Source organism: Oenanthe melanoleuca, chromosome 14 (genome assembly GCF_029582105.1).
Source record: "Oenanthe melanoleuca isolate GR-GAL-2019-014 chromosome 14, OMel1.0, whole genome shotgun sequence".
NCBI classification, from domain to species: Eukaryota; Metazoa; Chordata; class Aves; order Passeriformes; family Muscicapidae; genus Oenanthe; species Oenanthe melanoleuca.
The window spans coordinates 2,602,539-2,628,516 of record NC_079348.1 but is presented as its reverse complement, the minus strand read 5'-3'; the positions used below and the strand labels follow the sequence as shown (position 1 = coordinate 2,628,516).

The 25,978-nt window shown below is 43.3% G+C and overlaps 2 protein-coding genes across 2 annotated transcripts; both read left to right on the top strand.

The window, feature by feature from the left end:
• Window positions 1–210: 210 nt before the first annotated feature.
• KDELR2 (KDEL endoplasmic reticulum protein retention receptor 2) lies at window positions 211–12,822 on the top strand. Its single transcript, XM_056503451.1, has 5 exons — window positions 211–419; window positions 6,933–7,033; window positions 9,385–9,543; window positions 10,593–10,845; window positions 11,607–12,822. The coding sequence occupies exons 1-5, from the start codon at window positions 329–331 to the stop codon at window positions 11,639–11,641; spliced, it is 639 nt and encodes a 212-aa protein (XP_056359426.1). The 5' UTR covers window positions 211–328; the 3' UTR covers window positions 11,642–12,822.
• A 568-nt stretch (window positions 12,823–13,390) lies between these two features.
• On the top strand, window positions 13,391–25,680 carry LOC130259059 (diacylglycerol lipase-beta-like). Its single transcript, XM_056502966.1, has 15 exons — window positions 13,391–13,593; window positions 14,018–14,169; window positions 16,326–16,500; window positions 17,005–17,263; window positions 17,339–17,464; window positions 18,439–18,566; window positions 19,489–19,615; window positions 19,950–20,033; window positions 20,482–20,559; window positions 20,927–21,007; window positions 21,096–21,223; window positions 21,683–21,751; window positions 21,847–21,919; window positions 22,917–23,170; window positions 24,599–25,680. The coding sequence occupies exons 1-15, from the start codon at window positions 13,499–13,501 to the stop codon at window positions 24,789–24,791; spliced, it is 2,022 nt and encodes a 673-aa protein (XP_056358941.1). The 5' UTR covers window positions 13,391–13,498; the 3' UTR covers window positions 24,792–25,680.
• The last annotated feature ends 298 nt before the right edge of the window (window positions 25,681–25,978 follow it).

Sequence of the window (25,978 nt, the reverse complement as noted above, 5' to 3'; positions counted from 1 at the left end):
TCACACGACCTACAAAACATAACAAAATATACATATAACATATATTATATTCGCTATTAAATATACATATACAGATCAGCTGCTCAGCCGCCCAAGGGCTGAGTCCCGCTACCGCCCCCTCCACTGCACGGGCCAGCAGCTGCCGGGCTGCCCCGCTGTGAGGGCGGCGCGGGGCGGGGCGGGGCGGGCGCCCCCCGCTCCCGGCGTGCACCGGCGCGGGGCTGCCTGGCCACGTCCCCGGGCCACGTCGCTCGGTGCCCGCTGAGCTTGCGCCATCTTCGCTCCCCGGCTCCGGCTGCGCCGCCGCCTCTGCCGCCGCCGCCGCGCCATGAACATCTTCCGCCTCACCGGGGACTTGTCCCACCTGGCGGCCATCATCATCCTGCTGCTCAAGATCTGGAAGAGCCGCTCCTGCGCGGGTGCGTGCGGAGGCCGCGGGGCGGGACCGGCCGGGCGGCTCCGGGCCGCGGAGCCCCGCGGGAGCCCCTCCGGGGCCGGGCGGCGTCGCCCCGAGCTCGCCGGGGCCGCGGGGTGCTGTGATCGCCCCGAAGGACCGCGCCCGGGGAGAGCGCTGCGAGCCGGGGCGGTGTGGGGGGGTCGCGCCTGTCTCTGGCCCGGGAGGCGGCCCTGGTGAAGCGGGGAAAGGCGGGGAGGGGATTGACCCCGCCGGGGCGGGCGGGCAGAACTCGACCCGGGCAGGAGAAAAGGGATGGTCGCTCCCCTCCGTGCAGAGGAAGGGGCTCTGCCCTCCTCCTGACCTCCCCGCGATTCGGCCCCCTCCACATCCAGCGCTGGCGGAGCGGGCGAGCAGCCGGCAGAGGGGGAAGGAGGAGGCGCATCCCCGCTCCTGGGTGGGGGTGCGCCGGCGGGAGCTGCCATTCCCTGAGAAGTGTTGCGGTTGCCATTATTTGTACTTTAATCCCTGTGCACCGCCGCTTCGGCTGTGTCCGAGAGGGTCGCTCCTTCCTTATGTAACTGCCCGGCGGCAGGCGAATGAATGGGGAGGCCGGTTTGGAGGAGGAGGGGGAGGAATTCGTCCCCCGCGGGGCGGGCAGCCGCCCTGCCTTCATCTCTGTCCCTCCATCCCTTCCCTCGCCTGCCCTGGCCGCGCCCGGGCCTGTGCCGCCGGTGTGCTCGGCAGCGCCGGTTCGGTGCTGACTCGCGGTTCGCAACCTCTGAAGTTTCCCCGTCTCCGCTTCCCTCCGCGGTGGCCTCCCGCTCCCCCTCTCCTTGGCTTTTGTGCAGGAGCCGAGCTGTGTTCGTGCCGCTGTTCGGGCTGTCGGCAGGGCCAGCCGGCAGTAGGAAGCGGCAGAGGGAGATTCCCGGCGGGAGCCGCGGGCCCGTGTGACGTGGCAGCGGGAGCGGTGCCGGGTCCGGCCGGGCGAGCCCCGCTCCGAGCGCCGCGCTGCAGTTCCCCGGGCCGGGCCGGGCTTTCCCCCTTCGGCTGTACGGAGTGGTGGTTGGAGGGAATTGCAGGCAGTTCCATAACTGCAGCGTAGCTGATTTCTTGCAGAAAACTGGGAATTGTTGTCATTCAAAATGGACATTTGCTTGCGGTGTGTGTTATGTGGATCGGACCAGGGAATACCGGTGCATTTGTGCACAGGAATTTGACTGTGAACTTGACTTTGCCTTCTCTCCACTGAGCTTCTCCTTCTTTAGTGAGGGTGGTTGTTCTTGAAATCAGTTTACCATGTGTTGATGTTCAAATACCGGGTTAGCACTGTTGAACAGATATATCTGTAAAGTTTTCAGTTAAAAAGCATGAAGAATTAGTTTAAGTTGTACCCTGAAATAACTGAGAATGGGGAAATGAAAGAGATTTACACTGCAGGTAGGAGGAAGTACAGGTTCTGTATGTTGTTGTGTCAAATCACTGGTGAATCATTTGGTAGCACAAAAGAAAAGTAAATTAATAGTTTTGTTTTTTAAAAATAAACTAATAGCTTTGGTTTTTTAACAGACTTTAAGTAAAAACTATTCTTAACTTTACAAAAGAAGTAACTCTATGGCCTGCTTTCAGTGGTAGTGCAGAATTATTGTTCCTGGGGTCATGAGCACAAGAGCACCTTCCTGATGAACTCACCTGGCTCAGGCTCTAGTGCATCACAGGAATCCTGCCTGGACCTGGCAGGAGAGGGCCTTGCCTCCTCCAGCTCTTGTGTAGAGTTTAGTCCTGTGTTTGAGAAATGCAGTTGAGATTACATACAGCAGGAGGGTTAATGATCTAAAGACTGAATATCATTTACTGTCTGAAGGAAGAAAATGAGAAATTCTGTTGCAAAGGTGAAATTCAGATAGGGTTTGAGCCAAGAGATCCGTAAGTGACCTTTGGATGTGAGGTTATTTGCACAGTATAGTACAATGTGACCTGGTCCCATTTTTCTGTTTAAAAAAGTGATCTGATGTTGCTTTCCTTAAGCCAGTTGTGATTAAGAATCTGTAATACTAGGGGCTTATTCATAAGAAAGCAGGCTCACACCAATCATTGATACAGCCTTCTCCAAGACAGAAAAGTAACCCAGGCCTGTATCACATTGTGATGGAGCTCACCCTTTCCCAAATTAGCCAGCGTCCCTGGACACACACACACATGCATGAGCTCTTTCAGTAGAAAATGTTTGCTTAATTCATTTTCCTGAGGAAAAAAAAAAAGAAGCAGGGATGTGTTTGTCAGGAGTTGTTTCTTTGGTGCTTTCTAGTTCTGCCTGAGTCCTCAGGAGTAAATCCAGATTCATATTGGTGTTTGAGGCCTAACAATGAGAATTTCTCTAGAATGAGAAAAACATGAATACCTCAAAGGAACACAAGCAAAGACTTTTATTTTGGGGGCTCTATTCTATTCCTCCTAGTGGTTCATTGTTGTCAGTTGGGATTTCTATTGATGAAACCTTTGTAAATATACATTTGCATATGTTTGTAAAGTCATACATGATAATAACCCCTAAGTAGTTACCAGTTAATGTTGAGCAGCTATGAAGAGCCTTTTATTAGAGGGCTTTCTGCTATTTCTTTACAGTGTATGGTTATTAGAGCCATTTGTAAATTAAATAAACTTACACTTCGTGGTTATTGGTGACTAAGGAAACACGGGCAAACCAGCTGCTACTGTACTGTGCACTTTTGAAGCAGTAGAGGCTTTGAAAATAAATAAGGGCTTCTAACTGCTGACTGGATTGCAGGCTGTGATCCATGAAGAGCTGGCAAAGCACATGGTGCCGACTCCTCTCCTGGTTGCATCTGTGTGTGAGGCCTTTGTTCCAGGAGAGCTCAGAGGCCTGTAAAAGCAGCTGGAAATGAGGGACACAGCCTGTGCACCTCTGCTGCAACCTGCTGTTTTTGGAGACTCATAGTCCCCATTTTCTATCCTAAGAAGTGACTCCTCTAATTGAAGAAGATAGGTAAGGCTAGGCTCATCTGCACTTTGAACAGTCTGTGTTTTCTGTGTTTGAAAAACTTAATTTTTTTTTTTCTTACTTAGTTAGTCACTTGGTTGAAAAGACAGCAAAGGAGAAAGCAAATCCAAATCATGACTTAAAAATTCGGAGCTGGCAGGGAAACGGTTTTTTTGCATGTCTGGTTATTTGAGTTTCCAAATTTAGAATTTGGAAAAATGTTGGCCACTCAAAATAACAGTTCAAAAATCATTAGGAAGAGCCGTGGAGAATGTAGAAGATAACTCCATTATTGACATCCTGTCATAATTAGGAAATTCATGAGACTTGAGGAATCCTGTGCTTTCAAACATTGTGCTGTTCAGTCTGTATTTTCTTACCTATTTCAAGTCAAATTACATTGTTTGCAGTGCAAATTACTGCCTGAAAATTGATTCCCACTTCTCTGTGCCATTTATCAAGTGTTAAAGGTGACCTGCAGTTCCAGTGCTGTCAAATTACATGCTTTATACTCTTAAAAAAGTAGTGTAGATAATAAATGTGTAGTACTTTTGCTAGGTGATATAGCTGTAACTCAATTCTATGTGTCTATTGTGGACTAGATAATATGCTAAATTAAGGCTTCTGACAGTACTTTGCCATAGGCTGCTGCTAATTTGTCTGTATTTTCTCAAAAACTGCTGCTTTAGGTAGCTTTCAAGTTTTTTCTCTCTCTTTGAAGGAAAGTATTCCTTTCTCAGTTGGAAAATTTGTCTTTAAAATTAGTTTGGGTTTTTAAATTGGAAGCACTGGAGTCTTAATGCTGGTACTTGTTAGCAGAACCAAAGAAGTGGTTCTGTGGCTGATGTGGACTTGGTACAGAACTAAACTACTTTATTTTAAAAAGTCTGTGAAGTTTCCATGGGAAAGTATGGATCAACCTTTCTTAGAAGGACTTTTGTTTGTAGCTTTTATGGCTGTGATGTGCAGTTCATAGTTGGCAAGTGCTGTATACACTCCACAGTTCAATGCCTCTGCTCCTGCCTGCTACTCCTTACCTGACTCACCACAGCAAAATGAAGTTGATAAAAAAATGCTGCAATTTCAGCTCTGCCCTCCTGCCTGGCTGTGAAAATCACCTGAATTAAAGTTTCATGTTGTGGCTTTCAGCCAAGCTGGAGCGCAGAGGTTGAAGTTTTTCCACATGTGAGGATGAAACAAAACTGAGAGCTTTGGCTCCCAAATTTAAGCCCAGAGCTTTGGAAGAAATAAAAACATTTTTATTTAGTTCAAAAACAAATAAGTGTTTGTGGGAGTAAAAGGAAAGGGAGAAGGATGAGAATAACATCACAGTAGCCTCAGTGTATTGCGGTTGCCAGCAGTGAGGCAGGGTCAGTGCTGTGATGTATTGATGCATTTCCTAAAGTTTTGAAGTGCATCAGCTGTGTGTTTACCTGTTCTCTCACCCTGTTTTTGCTCATGGTTTAGATGTTTCTCCCAGTTTGCCTGTCCCTTCATGGGCCTTTGGTTTACAATTTAAACCCTGCCTAGTCTAGGCTACTTAACATGAAAATTAGTTTCTTTTTGGGTCAAGAGTGGGATTTCACAACTATTCTAAAGATTCAAAAATCAATGAGATTGAAAAGCCTTAATAAGCCTTAATAAAAATTACAACTTTGGGGTTGAGGAGGTGAGACTGGCAGTGGCTTAGAAGAATTTGTCAAGTATATTTTATGTATTAATGACAGTATATCCAGATCCAGATTTATAGCTCTTATCAATAATTAATGTCTCTCATATGCTTTTCTTCTTTTTTTTTTTTTTTTTTTTTTTTTTTTTTTTGCTGTTCCCAGTTATTTGCTAAAAGAAAATAGCATGCTAAATAATTTAGCTTAATTATATTCTGTAGGGTGATGCTGTTCTGTAATTTGTCCAGGTGGATTTCTTTGTCCTGTGGATTCTGACCTTAGGACAGCTTTGCTTGCTGGAGGGTTTTATTATCAAGTTGTGATGCCAGCAGGCACACCTAGAATGAGCCCAGAGTCCTGCTTCAGCTGTCTATGCAATGTGGTTGTAGTTCAAGAAATGTCAAATGTATTTTTTTCTAAATTTTGGGAGGTGGTTGGTTTGTGGGTTTTTGGTGGGTTTTTTGTTGTTTGTTTGTTTGATTGATTGTTTTTGGTTTGTTGTTTTTGTTTGTTGGCTTTTTTTTTTTTTTTTTTCTGGGAAGTGAGGGTGTTTTGTTTGTAATACTTGCAGCTTGTATTTTACAGCTTTACAGCCTGCAGGTTTTGAGGTGGTTTACATTCCCTGTACTGCTTTTGGGTTGTTCTGTAGGTGGCACATCAGGCTCATCTTGCAGACATTTCACATATGAAAGTTGCAAACACCACCCTTTCTAATTGTTACTCTTTCAGCCATTCTTGTACTTCATAGATTCAATTCCTTCATCTGGAGCAGTTTATTCCATGTTCCTTAAGCTGGAGAGAAAAAGGACTTCAATGGCCATAGCAGATTGCCTTGTCCTAATTGCTTTATGGCACTGTTAATAAAAGCTTTTCTAGAAATATCTCTGTATAAAGGGACAGAGATTTTCAGCCTTGCATCATAACCCTCTCCTACAGAGTATTTTCCCTCTTGTTTTTTGAACGAGACTTTCATGCTTAGCTGAACAGATTCAATTATATTCACCCTGGATGACTGAAAACAAGAATAATTGGAATAACAAGATAGAGGCACAGAGTGGGTTGTTTTGTCCCCTGCTGTGACACACCACCACATCAGTATTATGGAGCAATGCTTCACCTCAGTCTTGGGAAGCTTTTAGTGATTGACTGTGCAAAGCTTTTATGCTTCTAACTGTGCTCTAGTGCTTGAAGTTAAGTACAAACAAACGTTTTGACATTGGGGCTTTGACCTAGAATCGAAAGTTGCTTTGAAGATGCAGTGTAGATGTCTGACATTTTATCTCACTTCTCTCTCTTTTTAAAATTTTGTTTTAGTACATAATAACACATGGGTTTGATTGTTTGATGTTTTTCTCACCATGTGGCAAATTGAGTCTGTGTATTGAATTGCCTTATGTTTTAAAATCTATTAATTCCTCTAAAATCCCATTATTGGTGCCAGCATACCTTCTGCTTGTCACTGAGTCTGCCTATTGCCCTTCTACCTTTCCAGCTATTCAGCATCTAAAGATTGTACTGAGGCATGTGACAGCACTCTGAGAACTGAAAGCTAGTGCAGTTTTGCCCAGTGTTAATACAGAACAGATAGCTTGCAGGTGATATTTTTGGAGATGCTACTACCTGCTGTGAGCAGCTTCTAAACCTTGTGTAGTGCCAGCACCTCTTCCAGTACAGGGTAACTTATGTTCACACTACTGAGCTATATGGGCTTAAAATTCTGTTTGTGCAGCTTGAGAACTTGGATTTTGTCCTAATTTTATCATCAACTTGCTTAAAAATAAAGGATATATCCTTTCGCATCCCAGACATCAAGTGTTTCAAAGCACCTCATCACTTTCTAAATAATTAATTATTTCCTTTATCACTTTAGGTATTTCTGGGAAAAGCCAGCTTCTGTTTGCACTGGTCTTCACTACCCGTTACCTGGACCTCTTCACTTCATTCATTTCATTGTATAACACATCTATGAAGGTAGAGTATACTGGAGAGTTAGAAAAGCTAGTGATGTTGCATGCAGAGTACATAATTTCATTAATAAAAGCCACTTTGAATGGCACAGTTGTTACAGAGCAAGTTCTAGATGGGCTTTAGATAAAGAATGTGGAAGACGGACTCAAAATCCTAGCTTTTTTTCTCTGTACTCTACATGCAGTTTTAAAAAACTGTTTATATCAGGACTGTGACATTTAGAACAAGTGGCATTTTGGTTATTGAAAATACAAACATTTGGAAAAATGGCTCAAATAAACGGTGTTTCTCAATTGAGACATTAAAGCTCAAGTAAATCTCCTTTGATACACCACAAGCTAAATCAGTATTCAGGATGCACTGCCAGAATTGCAGCTACTGTCTGGTCAGAGGCTGATCTAAAGCTGACAAAAGTAAACTCTAAGGAATGTAGCTTCTGTGAGTTATATCCCTGTCACTTGGCCACTGAATGTCAGTGAGCCTGAACTTGAGTTTGTTACTTATTCATTCCTGCAACTTCTGGTGCTGAGTACAAGAAAATAAAGCAGTAGTCTGGGAGAGGGCAGTATGTGTGTACTTTTTTAATCCAGTTACTTTATTCTTGGATTTTCTTGATGTTTTTCAGGTTTAATTTAGAGACTAGCATAACTTTGCCAAGGGGAAAGACCAAATAATCAATAATGCAGAATGTACTGAAGAATTAGCAAAATAATACTGTAAAAAAAAATTTTGTATCTTAAACTCACACTTGCTTTCCAGCAAGTAAAATGTGTGTGCTTAAATTTTAATATTAACAGTGTAGATGAAGAGTGGATTAAATAAAATATTCTTGAAACAGAAGCTTTTTCCATATGTAATTCCTGATTGGAAGGTACCATTAGGTGCACTAAAGAAGCAGGTAGGGGTTTTTTGCCATTTATTTATTTATTGGTTTTGATTCAGGGCCATGACCACATCTGTGTTCTGCAGCCCTCCTAATCAGAAAAGGAATGAATGTGGAAATACTTTCAAAATGGTAGCCTCTATTTCAATTTCAAAGGTTACTGCTTAGAGAGACTGTTGGATGCAATTGTCTTTTCAGCCCATTGTTACAGTGTCAAGATGAAGCTGCTTGAGTGTCCCAACACAATTTTGTGTTATATTTATATATATGTAGGAGTATATAATGTTACAATTGTTGAGAACTTTAGCTGAGAAGTTGATTCTTGAGACAAAGAAATCTGTAATATAAGGAATTTGGATTCATTCACACTTCCTTAGTGTCTTCTATGACCATACCTGCTGTGATTAGTTTACACTCATAGTAAAGGTTCCCTGTATCCTCTGCTGTGGTTCTTTATCTCTGCTCAGCTGGGGTGCTTGTGTAGCAGAGCCACTGCATTCTGAGCTCCTTAATACAGTATTCGTAGGATTTTGTGTTTGTGAGCAGAGCATTCAGTGATTGAATAGCATCTGCAAACAGTGGGATTTTTAATCTGTTACTTCTCTGTTGCAAAGAACCCTTTTTAATGTGATAAATGATTTGGAACATTTAATCTTTGTGCTGAAACTGGCTGAAGCTGAAATATTTGTCTAGTCTGCTGTACTGTATTGACTCCAGGACAATGAGCTCTGTCCTGATGATGGCAGATTGACCTTTAGAAAGTCTTAGATTCTCTCTAGTTCTGTTTTCTCACCTGTAAAATGAAGTTTTTTGCTTATTCCACAGGGAATAGCTATAAAGTCTGCTGTGCCATAACCATTCAAAATGGTTAGACATCAGCTCAAATTGAATTCTGGTTCATTGCTTCTCTCAGTTTCTTAGTCCTGCAGGTTTTGTTTTGGTTGGTGAAGAACAATGTCCAATTGCCAGTCCTCAGATTTTAGAGATGTTTAAAGGTCCAAAGCAAATCAGTTTGTGATATGGTTGTCTGAATGGGGCTTATTGAATATTTTTTTTTAATTTCCACATGAACCACACCATGCTGGGTTTTTTGGATGTAGAAAGGCCCCTTCCATTATTACTGTGTGTATGCACCTGCACATTTTTAACCCAAATGTTTGGGGCCAGTGCTTCCCCTGCAGTTGCAGAACATTCCTTCTTCAGTCACTTCCTTAGTTCTGGAAAGGGTCTTCACCTTTGGCCAGTCACTTCAACCATGGGCATGTGATTCCTTTAAAGCAACAAAACAAGCAGAGCCCAGAATCACTGATTTGGAATTACTACTCTGCTGACAAAAGCCCAACAGCCTGCAAAGCCAGTGCAAAGAATCAGAAAGGCCACACTTACTCCTCTTAGTGCTCATTCAGGGAGTGTGATTTAATCCTGGAGCCTCTGTGGATTGTTTTGGGGTTGTTTCTTTCCTTGCCCCCAGCTCATCTACATCGCCTGCTCGTACGCCACCGTGTACCTGATCTACATGAAGTTCAAGGCCACCTACGATGGAAACCATGACACCTTCCGAGTGGAGTTCCTGATAGTTCCTGTTGGTGGGCTCTCTTTTCTTGTCAATCATGACTTCTCTCCACTGGAGGTGAGTTGATTGTGGGCAGGAGATGATTTTTTTTTTTTTCCCCTAAAATACTTAGCATGAGCATTTTTAGCCTGACCAGTGAATGGTTGAAGGGTGTCTTATGTTTAGTAGGTTTAGGCTGATCCTTTCCTCGGTGAATCTGTGTGATGCAGGTGTTTGTGCAAATTTAAGGCACCTCAGGAGACCAGCACTGTTACCAGCATTGATTATTTTATTAAGCAGAAGACTCTGTTTTTCCCAGTACACTCTGATGGCTGTATTAATTCAGAATTCCTTTTGTTCTGTTTGTTAAAGAAATCCCTAGGAATGCAGTTTGGGAATAGTTGGTGCCACCTGGTGAAAACAAAAGGAATTATACTGCTACTTAAATTCTATAGAATTGCAAATCATCTAGACTATTAAAGGAATTGCATTATATTTAAAATGCAGCTATGTGTTTAATTGCAGATAAAATATGTTAAAAATGTAATTATAGACAGTTCAAACTGGTAATTTTTCCTATAAAAAAGAAAGTAACTTTGCATGGTTGTCTTACGTCAGCTGAGCTGCATTTTATGTTTGGATTGATATTGTAGAATACGGTAATTTGAGTTGCAACACTTTGAGACAGATTTTAAATTTTTTTTTCTGTGTTAACTCACTCTTAATCAAATAGATAGAAAATGGAAGAACATTAGGAGGAGGGAATAGACTTCATCTTCCCTGCAGCTTTCTCAGCATGGACTCTGTAAGCTGCATTTCATTTTAATGTGAACTGGCTGCACATAAGTTCCCTCAAGTAAACCTGTGTGTGCCAGCTCAGCAGAGATCTGGTTTGGAGAGTCTGCTGTCTGCCAGGAGAGTTCCCTCCTCCCATCTGCTGCTTGGTTGTGAAGCTTTCAACTTAGTTTTTCCTGTACCAGGGAAAGTTTGCCAAAATGCTGTACCTGTATGAATAGGAATTCATCCATAACATTGTTAGAGAGTAAAAAGTCAAGCCAAGTCAAATGTTTTCTGTCCTGCTATTATCAGTAAGACTGTTGGATATACCTGTGGCTTTTTCCTTTCAGATACTGTGGACCTTCTCCATCTATCTTGAATCGGTTGCTATTCTCCCTCAGCTTTTTATGATCAGCAAAACTGGGGAAGCAGAGACCATCACTACTCACTATCTTTTCTTCTTGGGTCTGTACCGTGCCTTGTACTTAGTCAACTGGATTTGGCGTTACTACTTTGAGGGATTTTTTGACCTCATAGCTGTTGTTGCTGGTGTGGTCCAGACCGTTCTGTACTGTGACTTCTTCTATTTGTATGTTACAAAAGGTAAGCAATGCAGTAACTTCCAGCTTCAGGTTGTGGAATGTAGCAGTAAACAGGTTCATAGGGATCTGCTACATCAGCATTACGAGCTCATTAATTCTGTATGCAAATTAGTTCTTAAATATCCTTAATTTATCAACTACACTTCCTGCTAGTGTGGGGCATTTCTGAGGGGTTTTTTTTGGGGGGGGGATGTGTAGAATGCAAATTTATAAGTGGTCTGATGAACTTTTGGAAAAACTTAAGTATGGCTAAGTATATATTGTTGTTGCCTTCCATGGATAAGCATGATCCTTCTGCTTCCCCTGACCATGTACACTGTTACATGTAAGTCCCATGCCTACAGTGATTTAAATACCATAAGAGTTGAAAGTGTTTTGGATGTTTCTGTTTATGCTGAGTGTAAAAGCAGGCACTTCTGCTGGGTGCATTAATAATTCTGCCCTTACTCACATTTCACCTTCCATCATGTAACCACAAAGCTGCATGGGGCTGTATTATTTTAGTCATAACTTTTAAGAGGCTGTGATGAGGGGCTGGTATGTCCTATGAGGATGAAAAGTGGAAACTCCAGGGTGCCACAAGAGGGCAAGGTTAGAATTGTTAATTCTAGTTTTACCAGTATGTATTGAAGAGAGAAGGGCAGCCTGGGAGGATTGTCTGCAGTGGACTCATTTGGTGTGAAAGGTTTTGGTCCCTTTGACATTTTAACAGTGTTTGTTTTTTGCTTTGCTGACTGTTTTCTTTCCCGCTTTTCCTTGCAGTTCTCAAGGGAAAGAAGCTCAGTTTGCCAGCGTAAGTGCCAAAACATCACCAGCATCTGTCCTTTTGGATGCTTGGACAGAACAATCCTTATCACAAGCAAAGGTGAAGATGCTTGAGACAGAAAGTCAGAAACACAGCTCTTTATAGTGCAGGTAGTCATCAGCGGCTCTGTAAGAACGGAGGAAAAACAACCAGCAGATTTCTGTTTGATGCATCTTGCCTTTATCTTTTTTATTACTATGTATAAAGATTTTTTACATAAAGAAACTTATACTGTATTAATAAATTCAGTGTATGGTTTCAATTGGAATAGTTCCAAAAGTGAGATTTTTGTGAGATTGTTTATGACCAGGAACAAGTGCAAACGTTTTTTTTAATTTTCAAGATTTTCTTTGAAATGACTGATTTTTTTTCTTTTTTTTTTTTCAGTGCACAAATATGTGCATCCTTGATGGATGGTAGTTATCTGTTCTTTCCCTTTGATTCAGTTTTCATTCCACTATATTTATTTTTTTTTCCAAAAGGCGAATATATGTCAACTCTAAATCTGAAACCACCGATGTTTGATGTGATGTGCTGGTGCCCAGTCTTTGTGCCATCTGCTGACATGGAGTTCCTTATTCAAAACATGTGTTGGTGCTAGGAGGGGAACAGTCACATCTTGTAGTTGTTCCCCTTCTAAAACAGACTGATGGCAAGAGGGCAGTGAGGAAATCACTTGAGGCCACAAGGACGGGCCCTTTCCCTGTTCTGCTATGGTGTCTGGGAAGATATTCCCAATAATGAAAGCACTTGGCAGCCCAGGCCATGAGGGGTAAGAGATGCAATTGTGTTAATTAGTGGCAAATGCTTGTGACTGTGCTGTTTGTTCAGGAAGAGAAGGTTTAATATCTTGAATGTCCAGCCCTGCTCCACCATTACAGCTGTAGGAATGGGACATTTGTGAGTTGTTGATTACAGAAATCTGTGGGTGATCATTTTAAACAATATCTACATTTTCTTATTAATGAATGCTTTATAAGCAACTTCCATGTTCAGCTTCAAGTGGTTTTCGATGTCACTTTTGGACGATTAATATTTTTTTTATAAACTTTTCGGAATCAGCAGCACCAGTTACCATTCTTCATCCTTTAAATGATTCCCTTTTTTTACTGAGCTGTTGCATGATTTATCCTGTGTTACCATCCTCAATAAACACTTTATGAAATGGTGAAAACGTTTTGAGTTTTTTTTCTTTTTTTCCTTCTTGAATGTGAAAGTTTTCTGTTTGCCTGGGGCTGGATGAAAAGTTGCGGTGAGCGTGAGTTGCTTAATGTCATTGCTGTATTGAAATAAAAAGTTTTTAAGGCTCTGAGGGGCATTATCACTGAGGGAAGCAATGATGGCTGAGCTCTGCTCTGGTAAGAGCTGAAGGCTTCAGCCTGGTTCAGAGGGTTCAGTGCTTGTATGTGTTTTGTTTTATCTTCGGTTTAATTTGCCGTCGTTATCTCGGTAGCGAGGGCTGGTTCGGTCAGTGCAGGACGGCGGAGGGAGCGCAGGGCACTGCCCGCTGCTCGCTCTGTGACGTCATTCAGCGGCCTTGTTGGAGTCTTGTTCCGGGGCGGCGTGACGTCACGGGGAACTGACATCCGGGTCCACGCCGCTCCCTCCCACTGGGCCGCACTGCGCACGCGCTGTGGGCGCCACCGCCCTTTTCTGCCGCGTGCGCGCGCCCCGGGGGGCGGGGCTCCTCAGGCGCATGCGCGGCCCGATCGGGGCGGGGCGATGTGCACAGGGCGGAGCTGGCCCGGTGACGTCACGGCACCGTGAGGCCGTGCCCGCCCCGGCGGGCGGTGAGGCCTGAGGGCAGCGCGGGGTGTGAGGGACTCGGGGGCCCCGGGGGACCCGCAGCATGCCGGGGCTCGTGCTGTTCGGCCGGCGCTGGGCCATCGGCAGCGACGACTTCGTACTGCCGGGAGCCTTCGAGCTGTTCGTCAGGCTGGTGTGGTAAGGCGCGCCCCGGGGCCGCTGCCCGGCGGGGTGAGCGGTGCCCGCGGCCCGGGCGCTGTCGGTGCCTGCGCGGTGCTGCTGCGCTCAGGGCCGCCGCCACCCGCCGGGCTCAATCTGCGAGTAGCGCTCGTGTGGTTTCGTAATTAATGCGGTGACTGCTTTGTATCCTCCGGCCGCGGTGCTCTGGGGTCTGAGGGAGGGAGGGAGCAGCAGCAGGCTCGGTCTGCACTCGGCTGAAGTGTAATTCCTGCTGAGTGTTGGTGTAGTGCTTTCATCCTGACACTTTCCTTATGTAACAGGTCCCTCGCTGGTAATCTTTGTGCAGTGCTTTCATTAAGACGCTGCTGCCGATCAGGTGATCACCTCGCAGAAGGCACTTTTCCCTTCCTGCTGTAACTGTTGTTATCTCCCTTCCCGGCAGGTGGATTGGGATTTTTGTCCTTTACACGGTTCACAAGGGGCAGTTTAATTGTCCCGGGGGAGGATTGCTGCACAGCTACCTGCTCGGCCTCATCATTCTTCTGGCTTCCATAATATGTGCATTGTCTGCTCTTGTATACGTCAGTATGCAAGGTAAATAGTTAATAATTATGTTTTGTGTTTATCTAGTAGGATTGTAACAGATGTGTGTTTTTAATCCGGAGCTGACATTAAAAGCTACCAAAAAATTTGAATTGTTTTCATTGCAGTCAGACTTGAAAAACTCCATCAGTATTAACATATTTGCTTTAATAGTATTACCTTTGTTAGCCTGGAACCTCACATAATAAATAGATAGAGCAGCTTAGTGCAGCTAATGGTTCATTGCCATGAGAGCATCCTGAAAACTCTCTGTGCACGATCTCTGATGTAACACTGCTCCACCTCTCTGACAGGAATTTAGGGAAGTGTATTCAGAATCATTTGAAGTATCCTGTTAGTTCTGCCTTGCATAAGCAGGTTTATTCATGTCTTGTGAAAGTCCCTTAGCTGCAGAGGGCTGCTTGGGGAAAAACGCACAGAAAAGTGAATTGTATAAATGTCATCATGAAACTGAAAATGAATACTGTTAAATAGAGCAGGACAGCTTGAAATGAATGGCTGAACAGAAGTAAGGACCCAAATGCAACTTGTAATTATTTTTAGAAATGGTTCATTTTGGGTTAAAATTGCTAGGAAAGCTTTTTTCTGGTGAGGCACCTGATCATCGAAGTAATGTTAAGAAGATTAATTTGAAATATATGTGGGCTCTGGAATTACAGATGGAACTCCACAGTTTCTAATATCTTGGTTCTCATGACTCACTGAAAATAAGTGTTTATGCTTCTGTAAATAAGTATTTATACTTCTTTCCCTTTAAGAAATTTTAAGAGTGCATGAAGAGAAACTATGACAGAGCAGAGGTGTGGATGGTAATCCTGGCCTTGAATCTGACTGCTGTTTTTCTTAGAGTTTGCAGAGGAGGAGAAGTAAGATCAGCCAGACTGTGATGTTTATATCAAAGTTTCACAGAATAGTCTGGGTTGGTAGGGACCCACAGCCCTCATCAAGTCCAGCTCTTAAGTGAATGGGCCATAGAGGGGTCAAACCCGTGTCCTTGGTGTTGTCAGCACCAGGCTCTAACCAAAGTTACAGAGGTGAGAGATGTAACTGTAAATAGCAGTGATAAAAGAACCTTGTTCAGTATGAAAGTACAGCTATAAGGCCACTGTAACTAAGAAATGGAAGAATTCTGAGGCTAGATCTCCAGGAAAACAAAGACTGAGGTGTGTTGGACTGTGGTTGGAACGTGTGGGTTTGGGTGTGCTTGCAGCAGCCCTTGTGCTGTCCTGAGGATTGGTGATGCCAGCAGGAAACCTGGCTGGAGCCTCACACCCTGGGGTGGTGCTGAGAAAGGAAAAGTTGTTTAGAGGACACACAGTTCCATCTAATTGTGTCTGTGTAAGCAAGCACGCTGCTGCAGGACAGTCTGCAACCTGGGAATGGGAAAAAGAAAACTCTGGATCAAGGGCTTTTGAAACAGTTTTATCACTGGGTGTGAACTGTAACTTTGTAATTGGAGAGCAGTTCCCAAAGTTGGTTTTTTTTCTGCAGCCTTTCCAAATTACTTGTCTACACCTGAGCACGCACACCCCACTACCTCATTGCCCTGGTATCAGCAGACTGGTTTAAGGAGATGAGCTGGCCAAAAGTTACTCCTTTTTTATTGCCTTAGAGTGCTAAAATGAGAGGTTATTAGTAAATTAACAATACAGAAAATAGTCTGAGAAGTGTTTGTCCTGGTAATGGTCCTGGTTTTGTTCTCCTGTTATTATTTAGTAACTCTATTAAAAAAACTTCATTGTAGCCCAGCAAAATAGCATCTGAAAATGAAATATTAACCAGCTAAAAGGAATAATAAAAGCAGTCCCCAAGAGTCACAGGGAGCTGTAGGTGAGCCAGTGCTCCTGGATGCAGCTTTGGCTTACGTGAGGCACAGCACTACTGCCTCAAGTTCAGTGCAGAACTGTCTCTGGCTAGAGTTGTTTTGGGTTTTAGCAGAGTATATTCTAAGAATCACAGCTACAAATCCATTGTTGTTTTTCTTAGCTTCAATTATAGCTTTTCATTAGTATGAAAGAACTTCATAGTTTCACTTACATTTCCTACTTTCTGTAAAATGCAGAAAGTTCCTGTTTCCAGACAGGATTTCATGTACTCGAGGTGCATTCGTGAACAGTTCTTATTTAAAACTCTCTTTCTAATTTCAGGAACAATTTCTAATCCAGGCCCAAGAAAATCACTTCCCAAAATACTTTATACTCGCCTGCTTCTCTATTTCCCTGAATTCATCTGGGCTGTTGTAGGAGCTGTGTGGGTGTCAGACAACAGCGTGCAGTGTGAGAAGACTGTGATCAATGGTGTCATTGGGACAGTTATTGCAAGGTAAAGGTGCCTCCCCACAAATCTGAGCTTGGCAGTGTATGGGAAAAGGAAAACGAGTTGGGATCCTTCCCTAAAAAAGCTGCTTGCCTTGGAAAAGAGAACATGTCCTGCAGTGAAGGAAAGGAAGTGAATGTCAGAAAGGGTAAGAGGGGCAATGGGAGTGTAGAAAACTGGATAAATATGAAGAGAGTAGTAACCTGATCACTTAGCTGGTGGTGAAAAATGGAGCTGCCACTCCTCTGTGCTGCTGCTTCCAAAGCACTGGGCTGTGATTACAGGTTTGATGCCCTGTGTGAGCTGAGCCAAAGCCTTGTTCTGGTGCCCAGAGCATTGCAAGCACAGTCCAAAGAGCTGCAGCCTCAGGACAGCAGCAGAGGCCTCCATACAGAATTCCATACCCAGCTTGGGTTTCAGTCTGCCAAGATCTGTAGTTGGGATTTCTTGCACACTTGTCAGAAGTGTCTGGTTTCACAGTCTGTTATCCCACTCCCTCCTGTCTGGCAGCTGGATTATCATCGTCTTTACCGTCATTGGAGTTGTCATTGTCTTTGACCCCCTCGGGGGGAAGAAGACTTTCTACCTGGACGGTGTGAGCCGCAACCTGGAGAGCAGCCAGTCGGGGCAGCTGCTGTACAACGTGAAGAGCTCTGCCACCAGGGTGTGGGAGAAGAGGATCAGGCTGCTGTGCTGCTGCATCGTGCAGGATGATGACCACAGGGTGGCCTTCACCAGCATCGCCGAGCTCTTCCGCAGCTACTTCTCAGTAAGGGGACAGCCCTGCTCGTGATTGCCACGTTGAGCTGTGGGATGGTTTCACATCTTCCATGTCTTTGTACAGGACACTGATCTGGTGCCAAGTGACATAGCAGCTGGTTTGATTCTGCTCCATCAAGAGCAAGATAAAATGGAAAATTGTCCCAAAGAGCCTGAAGAAGTCCTGTGTCATTCTCCATCTTCTCTCGTGGTAAGATAGGGTTGGTGCAGCCACTGGTGTAATTCTAGGAAATGGTGCCAGATCAAATTGCAATACACTTCTTTCTGGGGAGGGTTTTTTTGTTTTGTTTATTTTTCTAATAAAATTAAACACTGCAATTAAAATTCATAGCAATATACGTTATTAATAAATGCAGTGAAAACAAGTTTGGGGCCAAAAACATTTTTCTGCTTTTGCATGAGTAGAACTTTGAATGGGGAATTTAGTGCAAAAAAGGAACCATTTAGGACATTTGATTATTACTGAACAGTTGGGAGAGAAAGGGAACAGAGGGAGAATGATAATTTCATGCTGTTTACATAGAAGTGAGAAGGTAATATTCTAGTATGTATTGTGGGCTGTTTGTCTGCTGCAAATACCCAGACAAGGTAAGAAGCAAAAATAGCACCTTTTAAATGATTGCAGGTGGTGAGTTAGTTTGCTAACTGGTTTTTGCTGGTCTTCAGTGGAAAAGTACCTTTGTAAATTTTTTCCCCTCGTTTTAGCCTGTGTTTCATAGATGTGTGTAGTTGTACCTCAGCTAGTTGCATCTCTGTCAACTTCCTTTTGAATCCAGCCAGTGTCATGGGGTTGTGCTTTAAAAGTCTGTACCAGAGAGATCTGCTGCAGACTCTTTAGCCTTCCCTTGGACATCCTTAGGTAACATATTTGAGTGAATGTTTTCAGCATTGAGCTTATCAATGTATCAGCATTGGAAGAAACTGATTCAGTGAGTGCTTTTCAAGATCCTTGAGCTGTGTAGTTACATAAATAAACACAGACTTTTTCCTGAAATACAGAGTGGCTATTTTTAGTTCCTCTTAGACCTTGAGGTTTTCCTTTTGGGTAGTGTGTATTTCATCATGCCTTGATATTCACTAGCCTGTGTTCAGTTTTATTCTGTGGCTGCCTAATACACCTTCCTCCCTTTCTCTGCTTCCTTCTCTTTCCCTGTGTGCTTCCAGACGGATGATTTGGATGTTGAGCTGGAGAATGCTGCTCACTACATGCTGTTTGCTGCAGCTGCCTATGGCTGGCCCTACTACGTGTACACCAACCCATATACTGCACTCTGTAAGCTCAATGGTGACTGGTAGGTTTGACCCAAGAGCTTAAAAACAAATAGCTGCCTTCTATTTAACTAGTCTTAGCAGAAATAAAATAGTTATATTATATATATATAGAGATATGATAGCATTATTTTTGTTGCATGAAATTATATCACTCTTGGGAGTACATGAGCTTGACTGCTAGAGTTATCTTTCAGAATTTCAGAGAAACAAAATTCCAATGTCTCTCTACCCTCACACAGATTGGCTTTTTTCATGGGAAAAGTTTGTGATTGAGATAAAAAAAGTCATTTAGTAAAATGACACAGAAAGAATTCAAATTAAATAAGACATGTTTTAAAATGAGGCTTTTTAGAGGTGCCTTTTGGGCACAAATTTACATATAGAAATAAAAGTTTATCAATAGTTTTCTCTGTTCTAAGGAATTAGCAGAAGTTCCCTGTCCCTCCAGCCTCCTTTTTGTTCCTTTTTACCCCTTCACTCAAAAATATTTATGGTTAGTATGTAATTTTGCATATTGCTAGGCAGGATTACTCTATGTGATCACTGATACTTGTGACTGAAATAATTATTTTTGTAATTCTTAATATTAAATGTTCACATAGTCTACTGAAATATAAATTCCTTGGTGAAAAAATTATCACATAATACTGTGGGTAAAACATGAGGATAAGATTGCTGTGCAGGTTGAATTTCCTTTTTCCTTGTTTGTATTTTATCTCAGTGGCTTGTAATCTTAAGAATTCTTATCTTACTGCACTGTTTGCTCTGCCAATGATCCTATAACAAGGCAGAGGCAACATCTTGCATCAGAATTTTTACTGGTGCTATTGCAAAATGAAAGCAGTTTTGATTCCTGGCAGAAGGCCCTCTGCAAATTTAACTGAGTTTGATTCCTTGAAAGGAAACCAAGCATGAAAGTTTTTTCTCTTCTGTGTTTGTTAGTTGCAGAAACAGACCAACAGATTCTGATATAACGGGCAGTGATCGTCACAACTTTCACTTTGGATCCATCCTAAAAATAACAGGACTGCAGTACAGAGATTTCATCCATATCAGTTTTCATAACAAGGTAAACAATCTGGACAGGCATTCAGCAAGCTGTAGTGACTAATTCAGGGAAAACAAGGGGTGAAGTTTGCCTTCAGTATTTATGAAGTGTAAGAATGCAAAGCCAAATGAAAACATTCAGTTTGGATTTCTTTTCTAATTTAACAGAACAGCCACAAAACCATTGATGTAAATCTGAGTATTGAAAAAGGGCACTTAGACTAACTAAATAAGAGACAATTCAGCTTCGTTCCATAGTACAGTATGGAGCTCTTTAAGAGCTTCCAGAAGGTGAGAACAAGTGCTTGCCCTTACAAAACTTTGGTGCCTTTACTAATTACATTTTTCTCCTCCAGATCTATGAGATTCCATTTTTTGTTGCTTTGGATCACAAAAAAGAAGCTATTGTGGTCGCAGTGAGAGGAACCTTGTCTTTTGAGGTATCATCCACCTGATATCAATAATTAGCTTCATAGAAATGAGTGAACTCCCAGTACCTAGTGGAAATTGTGTTACACTGACACATATTAAAATAACTCACTCAGAGATAGGAGTCTTCCAGGTTTAAGCTGTAAGCCCCTCTGCCCTTGGATGAGTAATATTCCCTGTGCTACTGGAAGAGAGAGGGGAGGACAGGCAGGGGTAATTTCAAGTCACTGTGAGTGGAAGTGCATCTATAATGGGTGTCTGCAGTTGGAAGTAGTTGCCAGGCCTGGAGCTGTGGTTGCTGTGTGTTTGCTGGGGTTGGTGCTGTGTGGTGGGATGTGTTGTGCTGCTCACACACCTGGCAGCCAGCTGGTGATGTCCCTGTGACAGGGCTGAGCAGCAGAGCACAAGCCATGAGCCCCACAGCCCTGCAGGGAGCTCTGACCAAGGCTTTGTTCACAGGACATTCTCACTGATCTGTCAGCAGACTGCGAAGACCTGACCCTGGAGGAGGTTCTGGAAAATGGGTTTGTGCATAAGGTGTGTGCAGCCTGTGGCTCTTTGTAGATCAGCTCAGCAGCAGCAAGCTATAAACACCTGGATCCTTAGTTAAACAGAAGAATATTCTTCTTGTCAGAGGGATTGCACAAATTATTTGAGTGTTTGGTGTATCAAATACTGCACTGCAAGGTAGAATATTTGATCCTCTTGTCAGACTTCATATCCTCATGAAATACCCCAAAACCTTTGTAACTCATATGTACAATACATACAGACCTCTGTCAGGAGGATGTCCAGGAGAAGACCAGCTTTGCAAAAAGAAGTTTTGCTGTGATGGTGTATTTAAACTATACATGTATCACACCTCAGATGAGGCACCCTTCTAACCTGAGCTGCTCTCTTGTAGGGAATCACTCAGGCTGCAAATTACATCTATCGAAAACTGATAAACGATGGAATTTTAAACCAGGCTTTCACAATTGCTCCTGTAAGTTACCTTCCAAATAATTTGATTTGTCAGAAAAATGACCCACAGATTTTTCTGTGTCCATCTAAGTTTGTCTTTCTGTCTGCAGGAATACAGACTTGTGATCGTTGGTCACAGTTTGGGTGGTGGGACAGCCTCTATCTTGGCCATCATGCTCAGGAACTCCTTCCCCACACTGAGGTGTTATGCCTTCTCTCCCCCAGGAGGGCTCTTAAGGTGAGACACTTGGTTCTGTGTCTAAGCTCTAAAAGTCAAGACAGCTGCCAGCTGTGTTAGTTGGTAGCTGTGGGCTGACTGTGGGAAGAGTTTGTATGTTCCCCACTCTCCACTCAAATTAATTTGCTCCATCTGGAGTTACAGTCGAGGTCTTGGCAGAGCATTGCAGAATGAAACACATCTGGGGAATTCTGTCATTCAGTATAATGAAGAGTTTAAAATAAATGTTCCAGACCTGACTTGTCTGCCTTGGCCTATTGGACATCTACACACCCTTAGAGTCAGCACTGAAGTTACTCTGTCACCCTCAGCAAGGAGGTCTGAACACCCACTGAGGCACTCACTGCAAATGGTGCTGTCACATACTTGTATTCTTACTGAATTATAATGATCATCATAAAACTAAAGTGTGCTTATCTCCTTAGTGCATCTAAACTGCCTTTTTTCTTTTCTTTTTAGCAAATCACTTGCAGATTACACTAAGCATTTCATTGTTTCAGTCATTGTTGGAAAAGACCTTGTTGCAAGGTGAGATGAAAATACTTTTAAACTGATATTTTGAGATGTGTTTCATAGCAGACAATGGGAGGCTTTGCTTCACTTTGTTCTGTGTGTTTAAACAGGTTAAGTATGCCCAACATGGAGGATTTAAAGAGAAGAATAGTGAGAATTGTGGCAAACTGCAACAGACCCAAGGTAACCAAATGCAGTTCCTGGCTTAAATTGTGGAATTGTTACCTGGGTTATGCCATGCCCAAATTTAATGCAGTAACTGCTGGTGTGTGTATTTTTGATCTTAAAGCTGAGAGCTTAAATTGTTTCAGAACAAAATCTTTTGTTTTTAATTCAGTGACATTTGTATTATTTTCCTGTCCTGTGAGGTTGTGTTGTTGGAAATTAGGATTCAGTAAGCCTCCCAGTATACCAGTTTACAACATCAAAGACTTGAAATTATCTGTTTGCTAGTTTTGCTGATAAAAGGAAACAGTTAAAAATGGGAAAAAATCAAAACCCTGAACAGCTAAATTGTGTAAAGTCAGTAAGATTACTTCCTTTAATAGTGTAATAACTACTGCCAGGAGGTGAACAAATTATTTTTACTTATATATTACTGTTAGAATTCATTTGGGAAGCAAGCACTTCTCTGTAACAGTGTTAATTCTTTACCTCTTTTTACTGTGAGTGGGAAGCAGTTTTGAACAGGCTGGATCAGTGTGGTGTCAGCAGGATGGTACTGGGAATACAGAGGTGTGGCTTAAAGATTCAGAACTGCCATTTTTGAACATCTGAATCTGCCACACCCACAAGGCTTCCATGATGTCCCAGGGATGAGCAGAGGGTCTGTGTGACATCATAAATCCAGAATAAGATAATGGACATTTAGAAGTTGCAGATGCAAGAAAAGTTAAACCTGCAGAGCAGAATCCACATGGAGTAATTCAGCTAATAAAGATAGTAATGTTTTCTGTAGTATTAATGAAGGCTTAGCATCCACACTGTTGAAATGAATGTAACTGTGGGAAAAATTCAGGAAGGAGATAATTACCAAACAAAATTTGGGGAGCATGTGCATAAAGTAATCTTTTATCTTTTAATTGTATTTTCAGAGGAAGTGTGTGCAAGCACACAACTAGAATAAGTTACTTGAAGAGATGCCAGACCTCAATTGGACTGTTCTTCTCTCTGATTTCAGTACCAGATTTTGCTGAGGGGGTGTTGGTACGAGGTGTTTGGAGGAGATCCTGATGACTTCCCAACAGAGCTGGATGGGAGGAGCCAGGATGCCCTGACCCAGCCCCTCCTGGCCGAGGAGAGTCTGATGGTTCATCGGTCGCCTTCCTACAACGCCCTGGAGGAGGAGCCACACTTGAATTCACCCCCTCAGTATCCTCATCTGTACCTGCCTGGAAAGATTATCCACATTATTGAAGAATGCAGCTCTAGGAGGTAAGTGGAAAGATGAATTCCACTCTCCTGTCTCCTTAAAATCTACTTACAGCTCCTTGTCCCTTTTGAAGTACACATTTCCAACTTTGTGACTTACCTGCATCTCCAGTACCCAGTTTTGGCTGTTGCACATTGCCCAGTTTTCAGTTTCTATTCTGTCCCTCCCAGCTTCCTTCTGTTTCACTTCAAGCCCTGAGCACTTTTCTCTTTATGCCTGATCCCACCCATTTATTGCAGTTGCTGAATGAGGACTTTAAACACCAAGACTGGCAAGTTCAGCTTTGCCAGGCTGCAGTTTCTGCCCAAGACTGCAGATCTGCAGTGTCCTGGTAGTGGTGAAGTGCTAACAAAATACCTTGTTGCTGAGCAGTGCCATGAGTGTTGGTGATTAGAAAGATGTACAACAGTGCCTGTAATGCTGACCCAGAGCTGCAGCTGTCCCAGCACCCAGAGTGTGCCCACACATTCTGTGGCTTTTCCTGTCACTTGCTGCTTTTCTGTGGATGCAGGAAGCTGAGACAAAGACACCAGAAAGCTGAAAGTGCTGGAAATGTGAGAATTGTGGCTTTGTTGGGGCAATGTTGTGTTCAGGGGTTTTTTTGTGTGTTTTTTTGTTGATGTTGGGTTTTTTTAGACAAAGCAACCTGAAACAGCCCATAAGCCAGGCAGGCCCTGATATCCTCTCATGTTCTGAAACCGAAATAAGGGCATTTCTAACTTGCATTTGTCCCTTACAAAGAGGAAAAGACTTGGGAAGAAATTAACTTCTTTCCTCCCATTCAGAAGATCAGTGTCTTGTTTAAGCTTCACATCTTTAATTTCTAACAATTTTAATACTGGTTTTCTAAGTTAGGTACTTGAACACCTCTGACCTGGACAGGTTTTCCCAATGGCTGCTTTTCTACTTTACTGAGTTAATTTCTTTTCTGTCTTTTACTCCACAGCACAGCAGTTAATAATGAGAGATTTTTCTAAGCAGACCTAGCACACAAGAGCCCCCATAATGTATTTGGGATTTAATTTTAAAGAATGGTGCATCCTATGTGCAGCATTAAATATATTGCCTGTCTCCTATTGATACCACTGTGTCTTGCTCCCTAAATTTGACATTTACCATGTGAGTGTGCAGTGTTTAATGCCCTCCCCCTCCTTGCTCAGGCTGTATTCTGTGGTTTTGGGAGCAGGATTATTTGAATTTTGATGGCTCCTTTCCCTGTTAAAGCACAGGGTAGTTTGGTGCAGTTCTGCCCTTGGGGACATTTCATGGCAGCAATTCCAGCTGTTTGCTGAAGGGCAGAGCTGCAGCTCTCTGGGATCCCTCCTGCTGCTGTGAGAGGGTTCCAGTTCCTCCCTGAGCCATGTCCAGTCTCCATGTTGTCTGTGCAGTTCTGACAGAGCCATTGCATTTCTGGTGTGCTTTTTCCCTAGGTTGTGTTCTTCAGATATTAAATATACGGCAAGGTGGTCAAACGAAACCGTCTTCAGCAGCATTTTAATAAGTCCCAAGATGATCACAGACCACATGCCAGATGTTGTGCTCAAAGCTCTGAACAGTTTGTCTCAGGAACATGGATCGTGTCTGTCGTGTCAAACGCGAGGATACAACCCCAGTGCAGTATAACCACAGCTCCAGGACGGCCTGGGAGGCTTTTTGCAGGTTTCAGGTATTCAGGACACATTCCACTTTCATGCATAAGTGGATTTCAGTATTTTTCTCACATTGCATAAAATGAACAAGGGTCTTAGTGCCCGTGCCTCTGCAGTGACCTCGGGGACTGTTGTGCTGGTGAGAGCACAGACTGTGTCTCTGTGCTGAAGGCTGGGCTTTTCCAGAACGGGTCAGGACGAGAAGCTCCAGCCGAGCCCGTGTGCGCTGGCGCAGCAGCCGAACCCTTGACCAAAGTGAATGTGTGGGGCCGCACGTGGGGCCGCGGCAGAGCCGAGGGAGGGCGGCGCTGCAGCTCCGGGCTGCGGCCGAGGGAGCCCGGCCGGGCGGGGCTGGATCCCGATCCGCCTCGGTCGTTGCACTGTTTCCTTACAGATTGTGCTGGGATCCCGGGGTGTGGGGGAGGGCTTGTTGTGGTTAAATGCTGCTTGGATATACATGTGCAATATTCTTTAATCTACCTGTCTTTTGTATGTGTTGATCTACATCACTGCTTTTATTGATTTGAAACTAAAACAACTTAATGAGAAGGAAAAACATACCATACAGACCATGGCATCATGTTGGTCACCAGCTCTAGCTCCAGCTAGTGAGCACCACTCTGATTCTGCCAAGAATGTGTAACCAGTTGTAACAATTTTTAAAAAGTGGATTCCTTGTTTCTAGTGTATAACTATTTTAATTCTTTTTTTCCTTTTTAAGGCTCAGCAGCATTTATTTAAAAGAAATTGATGTAAGTAAAATATGATGTGGTTGAGAATTAACTGTGTGGATGTTCCTGCTGTGATACTCGATATGGAGACAAAATTAAATACAGAATAAAAACGTGGCTCCTGTGCAATGACAGGTACCAGTGCTGGCTGTCAGAGCAAAGAAGTCAGTCAGGGACCGAGCTGCTTTCCAGGCCTGTGGGTCCCAGGGCACCAGCCACTCTGGAGGAGGGGAGGCAACACACAGAGCAGGGCTTTCAATAAAAGCCTGGAATCTGGGGCATTTAAGCACAAACTGTGAGCGGTTCAGAGGAAAAGCATTTCTGTTTGCATAGAGGGGAGTGGAACAGAGAACCTGCCCCCCACTGTTGGCAGCTTTAACCAGTGCACAGGCAACAGCAGGAGCTGTAACAACTGCCCTGAGAGCAGGGC